The 6,998-nt window shown below is 34.4% G+C and overlaps 1 protein-coding gene across 1 annotated transcript in view; it reads left to right on the top strand.

Moving 5' to 3' along the window:
* LOC108567568 overlaps window positions 1–6,998 on the top strand; it is a 22,933-nt gene that overhangs the window by 10,984 nt on the left and 4,951 nt on the right. Inside the window, exons 5-6 of the mRNA XM_017928112.1 lie at window positions 506–634; window positions 2,593–2,700. Of these exons, the coding sequence (XP_017783601.1) occupies window positions 506–634; window positions 2,593–2,700 (237 nt within the window). The remainder of the gene's footprint in view (window positions 1–505; window positions 635–2,592; window positions 2,701–6,998) is intronic.

Raw genomic sequence — 6,998 nt, 5'->3', positions numbered from 1 at the left:
AACAATTCACGTTAATAATGTACGAGGTGAAGATTAGTATCGGAGTCATTGTTAAGAAGTTACGATAACAAAGGGCCAAATTAGCTTTTCGGGCGATGTCGAGGATAGGCAAGCTCATGCAAACAACGTGTCCAATTGTTCGTGTTTGCGTTGAAAATACTTGTTGTGTACAATTAAGCTAAGAACGAGAGAGTGAGAAAGATATATAAATATATATATGTAATGAAAACGGCAAATAGTTAACGAAAAGAAACGGAGACGAGAGATTAGGATCACCGAGCTTTTAAAGCCCGAACAGCTGACTTTACTTTTAATTAACTCTTCTATCGCCCCGATGCGATCTACTTAGTAAAGTTTTCCTTTTACTACTACCACCACCACTTCTACCAATCTTTGCAGCCCATCTCGATTTAAACTAATTCTCTTCTCCCTTCACCGGAGACGCTTGTTTATTCCTCTTCATCCTAACATCATCATCCATTTGTTCTTTGTTTTCTTTTTACAGCAGTTCGAGAAGATTGGAGCTTACGCCGGGACACAATACTCTCCATTGGATATGGCAGAGTACGTCTTCTGGACTGGGGACGAGAAGGGCGTCACCATGGCCATCGAGGAATTCCTCCAAGAAGGAATCGTAAGTACAACTATAACATCACATCCTAATGATAATGGGAATTCGTGGATGTGGGTCGTTCAATAAAATGGGGGAGTAGACGCTAATTTATTTATTAAATGTTGACGTAACGTGTCAATAATGCGCTCTGTATGGTTCGGCTCGGCTTTTAATTAAATTACAGCATTCAATTGTTTCGCAACGAGCGAATTTCGCGCACACGTTGACATTTACTGTTTGCACCCTACCGAAAACACCAGCAACATTACGTAACTCACACGCATACATATATACAATATGATGTAACGAAAACGTAAAAAAAAAATAATGAATTACATTTAACATCGCCTGTATATTATTACGTAAACTGGATTTGCGTGTTAAACCGGCTGCGAAACGGCTCCCATTTTTTTTTATTTGTTCTTCTCTCATTTTTCGTCCTTCGCGCTCCGAGCAATTAACATTTCTCGTGCTGCTGCGTATTTATGCGAGTGTCACTTTCGTTTCCCCCAAAAAACGAACCACAAAAAAAATTAAATACCACGCACAGTATTCTCTTCATTTTTATTTTACTGTGTGCGTTTTTTTGTTTTGTTTTGTTTTATGGCTTCATTACGACGTCTTTCAGCGACAGAAATACGGCGAAGAACAAAAGGATTTCGTGACGAACGGTCGAGATTCGCGCGTATTTCTATACTTTCCGCAGGATCTGACCCAAATAAGAGAGCTCCTGCGCTTCAAAAGCTCCTTACACTCTAAATTTAGAATCCTCTTTCAATCGCGACAAGTCCTCATTCCGATTATTATTATTTTTGTCGCATTTCGCGCGACCCACATTCTTTGCAACTTTTCTGTTATATATGTGGAAGATGTCTTCCTTTTGTACAGGAAACTCGAAGAAAGTGCCTCGCGAAGTGCACTATTTGCGTAAAGGTTTTTTGTTACTGAAACACAATCAATTGGATTTAGCATACATATAGAAAATGAAAATATAAATTTAGTTATTATTAAATGATATATTTGTCAAGGATTTGAAACACAGTACATATTCTTGGTAAATATCTCAAATGTATATAATTTATTTCAAAAGCAATTTATTTTCATAACTTTCAAGCTCGATATGATTGCACTCCATTTTTTGTACTCACTTATATTATAAATCTACTTTACATTACAAAATATAAACTTTAACAACTAATTAAAAAGTATTGAGATAAGCTAAAATACAATACACAATTATTTTTTAAATTTTATACTTCAAGGGTTACATACAAATCCTTCAGTATTAATGATACAAATCCATTTAAATCAATACTTGTAACAAGCAATTGGATTTGGAATACGAGATACATTATTTCTAAAGAAGTCGTATATATACAATTGTTTTTGTATTAAATGGCGCTCGAGACTCTATCCAATTAAAAATATTTACGCTAATTTTATTTGTGTTTGAGAAGAAGAGGGTCTTTATATATAGATAGAGTGAGGGAGAAAGAGACAGAGAGTAAAAGGGCAACCAATTAAAGGGGATTTCCTTCCTCGCTTTCTGCTGCTGGTCGTGGGGTTGTCCTCCCTCAAGTCATTAGAGGAAAATCGGGCAAGAAGCCGTTGTAGAACAACCAGTTTTTGCCGGTTGATAAGGTGCAGAATAAATTGATGCACGTTGTGCCGAAGAGCGCGCGCCGGGCAAAAAGGGCTTTTCGGTGGATGGAAACATTAAGTGTTTTGTATGCTTTTGCAAGCGAAGTATTATATTCACTTTGATTTATTTAATGCCTTCTGCTTGCTGCCTGCAGGGCTTATTGAGTGGAGATAAGTTATGTGATGGTTGTAGCGCTGCATAAATGCTCGAGTGGATGGATGGATGGTGTGTACGTAGGAAAGTTTCCGAAACTCGTGATGTTCGCGAGGTATAAATCCTCTACTCGAAGCTCTAATAATCTTTTCTGTTCTTCCGTTTGTTTCATGACCGAAAACAGTTGAGCCGTGAAGAGGCGATCTCCTTCCTGCAGGAGATCAAATACAATCTGGACTATCTGCAGAGTCATTATACTCAGTTAGGGCTGAACGCCAGGGACCGTTTGAAGGCAAGTATTTCCTGTTCTAAACACAGCATGGAAACGACATTAAATCAACGCTCTCGAAGCCCTTTTCCAAGTCCCCCCCAGCACCAACAAACTTTCTATTAACAGTCGATGTAGCGACCCCTTTTATTGCCACTCCAGAACTTCTCGTATCACACACACACTTTTCGTCCCTTTTTTTTCCTACCACTCTTCCATCCCTCTAGATCCGAGATTTGTGTACTTAATATGTTTTCTAAACGATCCTCATATCAGATTTTGCTCAACATAAATAGACGCGTCGACAAAAGTTTAAGGGTCATGTTTATTGCACACCCAAAACATGCATAACTCACATAAACATATTTCAATATCAATCCACACAAAAAAAACACTATTCAAAATATACATGATATTTCATCCATAAATATACAAGCTCAAACATATTTCTTCAATTTTAACATCTGGTTACAAGAAACTTCTTAATATTTACAAAAGACCACATTCTTCAATATCCATATTAAATATTTAAACCACATTCACTAGTTTTTGAGTAATTAAACAAAACTTGAAGATACTGGTTTTACAAAGCTGAAAAATCGACATAAAACTACAAAAACTACAGACAGCCTTTAATATTTATATTAAATACACTCGGTCCTCTTTTTATGCGGTTTTGAAGTTATGCGGTTTTTATTTCAAGAAGAACTTTTTTAAATGACTATTTTAGGCCATTTTGACACGTTTTGACACAAATTGGCAAACCATTTCATCGAAAAAGATGATGATTCTGAACGAGCATTCAAGTTTCAACGCGAGCTTCAGAATTGCATTTCTGGATATCAGGAATTGTACAAAAAAAATAGCAAAGCCATCGCAAAGTTTAATCACTGATTATATTGTCAAAGAATCAACGCGAGCTTCAGAATTGCATTTCTGGATATCAGGAATTGTACAAAAAAAATAGCAAAGCATCGCAAAGTTTAATCACTGATTATATTGTCAAAGGGAAAAAATCAACAGAAGTAATTTACTTGTGAAGAATCATTATCTTCAGGACATAGATCTGATATGCTGACTATCTCTTCTAGTGATGAAAGTGATTTCGAACCAGTTCGCAAATTATGCCGAACACTCTCATATAACTCATATAATTCTAAAGAAAAAAATGTGAAGAAAGATTAACTTTCATAAAAATTTTTTTTTGTAAAATTTTCGTATAAATTTANNGACTTATTAGAACGTTTCTAAGAAAATATGAAGATTAATTGTTAATTTTTCCGTATAAATTTAGAAGGAATATGTTAAGATTATATTTTTCTGAAATTTAATAAACTTGTCTATGATTGTTAACGTATTTATAAAATTACGAATAAACATTTCAGAAAGAATATAGAAAAACTAATTATTTTTCTGAAATTTAATAAATCCTTTTTTATGCGATTTTCGGTATACAGTAACTCATTGATTTAGTTTTATGCGGTTTTAAAAAATTATGGAACGTATCCTTTATTTTTATACGTGCGTCTAGCCCTTTTTTGTGCGATTTATTTTTATGCGTTTTCCTGTGGAACGTATCTACCGCATAAAAAGAGAACCAAATGTACTTATTGTAATCTCTATAGTTTAATATTTAAGTTAAATTTGATTTCAAGTTTAACCTGATTTCAACTGCTTAATTAAAAGGTTTTTTTATTTTTATGTATAATTATATAATGCTCAAGTTATTGAATTAGAATAAATTCTGCACATGATGTATGCATGATCATTGCTAGTAAAAGAGTCTTAGGTATATAACTCAATGTAATAAATCGTTTTGCTTGGAGCGACATTTCTGGATAGAAGATAACTTCCCTTTTGGTTGTAATAAATCCTTTTTGCTGGAAGCGAAATTCGATGAACATCAAGAGTTTGCCCAATCGAAACGCAGCCGAAAAAGCATATAGTATTGTAATCCACGGCTATTTGTTCATCAGCGGAATTATCGAATTTGTATTCAGTTAATTAAAAGCCCTATTGAGTTTAATCGCGTTGATGTGTGAATGGGAGTGTGTGTGAACGTTGGAAATATCATTGATATATGCGCATAATGTCATTTATCCATAAATATTAATATTCCGTTAATTAACATAGCCGTTTGACTGGAAACATTGTTCAGAGATGGAGGCCGGAGCACGATGAATAGTTAATCAGCACAAACCGCCCCCGGGGTGAAGCGAACCGCGGTCATCCTCTTTGCCGAAGGGAAAGAGTTAAATGCACGAACGATATTAAAATAAAATTATACCAGTCCTCGGAAGTGTGACATAAAAATAAATACAGCGTATATTAAAGAGGGCTGCTTTCCCCTCTGGAGCAGAGTTAAATTTTCTCTCTGAGCTCGGGGACAGATAACACACACACTGTACACGGGTTATTCCATCCTTAAGTAAGGCATAAACTAGTTCAGCCCTGGGCTCGACTCGTGTTATTGCATTTGCAATTCTAAAGTCACTATAAAATCATCCACGTTTTATTTCTCCCTGTTCTTTTTTTCGTTACATTCTTTTTTTTTGGTACATCTCTCCCCTTTCTGTATTTTGCTCAAAATATATTAGGGCTATTACATTCCGGCAATTAAATACGAAATTTATTGCTGCGCGATTTCTCACACACTCAATTGATCACCGCATTAGGGCTAAACGGAATGAGCACTTCTTTTGGACAACTTCGCAAACATGAATCGATTTTCTCTTCAAGTTTATAGTTTTTTTTTTTATTTATCATCTCTAACGATGCTAAATTTTCAATTTAATAGTTGTTTTTATTGCATAATATTTTAATTCATTTAATTTTAGTATTCTCAAGTTATTCCTCTTCAAATATACGTGTTTTTTCCGGGTTGAAGGTAATTGGTTAAAGGGAACTCTTTTGCATAGCGAACGTGACTTGCAACGATTTCCTCCAGTTTACCACTTGCAAAATTTATAAAAAGATTCACATAAGATTAAAGAATTGTAGTATCATCAACAATTGCGTATTAAATCCAAATAATCCAGAATCGATTCAATTTCCAAAGTTTTCCAGCTTTTATTTAATTGAAGCCATATTCAATACTAAATAAGTATATTGGACTGCCCGAGTTGCAGTGAAGTTTAAACGTTCTTTTCTAGTAGTTATTCGACTAAGTCAATTTACTGTAGCAGTAAAAAGGTCGTCGCTCGAAGGTGGATCGTTTCAAGTAATTTATTTATAAAGCTTGATCTTGCGGGAATACCACCAATTTATATCCTGAAACTACTTGAAAATTCTCAATATTAAGTGAATTGCAACATATAAATAAATGATTAATCAAAGAAAGAAAAGGTGCAAAAAAATGTAAAGAATCAATGAAGACTATAAATATGATTATTCGCTGTTACGTGTATCGGGGAATAAATAATTGAGTACCTATGATCTTTATCATCATGAGAAAGCCATTAATTCTACGGCGATGCGAGAAGGCAAACTTTCAAAGGCTTCGACAACAAAGCGTATTCCAATTATGATTTCGTCCGCTAATAACTCTATTAAATGCTACGCAATTACTCGTCAATAAAATTACTAATTACAAAACCATATTACGCAGTTGATGCTTTATGCTATAAACTTTATTCCTTTACAGCATAAAACAAAGTCTGAAACAAATGGAAGATTGTATTTAAATATTAATATTTACATTGTGTTTCATAATTAGATTTACAATTCTTAAAGATATACCATGTAATTGGTAATCAATATCTATGAATTGATAACGTTTTCAGAACAAATTATGTAATAGATACAATCTGCTACAGTGTTTTGCAGGAAACACAACTTATTTCCTGCACGTTCTATAAATCCGAAAGCAATTACACCGTGCTTTCTGATGTGTGCGCAATTTTTCGCTCGCTGCGTGTGTGTTTTGCTACTTTTTTTCTACTTAGAGTTGAATGTATGTTGCCTCACAGTATAATGCTTATTGCGTTTAAACCGTAATTGTTTCGTTCCATTCTCGTAACTGTGTTTTTATTTCCTGCTGCCGCGTGCTCGTGCTGCGGAATTTTTTAATATTGGAACGGTTCCGGTAGTTTCTTGTTATTCCGCAACACGAGCAGACATAAACGGATTAATGCTTCTATTATTTCTGAAACGCTGCCACGTCCATCACCAGACAAAATATCTCCTGCAGTTGCAATTGCAATTTGTTATATTTTAATTTTATTTATCAACGTATTTGCAGTTTTAGTTTTGAAAGTTTATATCAAAATATGACACAATTTAATCTAATTATACAATCTACATTGATATGTTTCAATTACAAA

This window comes from Nicrophorus vespilloides, unplaced genomic scaffold (genome assembly GCF_001412225.1).
Source record: "Nicrophorus vespilloides isolate i.1.1-1 unplaced genomic scaffold, Nicve_v1.0, whole genome shotgun sequence".
NCBI classification, from domain to species: Eukaryota; Metazoa; Arthropoda; class Insecta; order Coleoptera; family Silphidae; genus Nicrophorus; species Nicrophorus vespilloides.
Note: the sequence above shows the minus strand (reverse complement) of the source record. Positions and strands in the feature narration are given on the sequence as shown.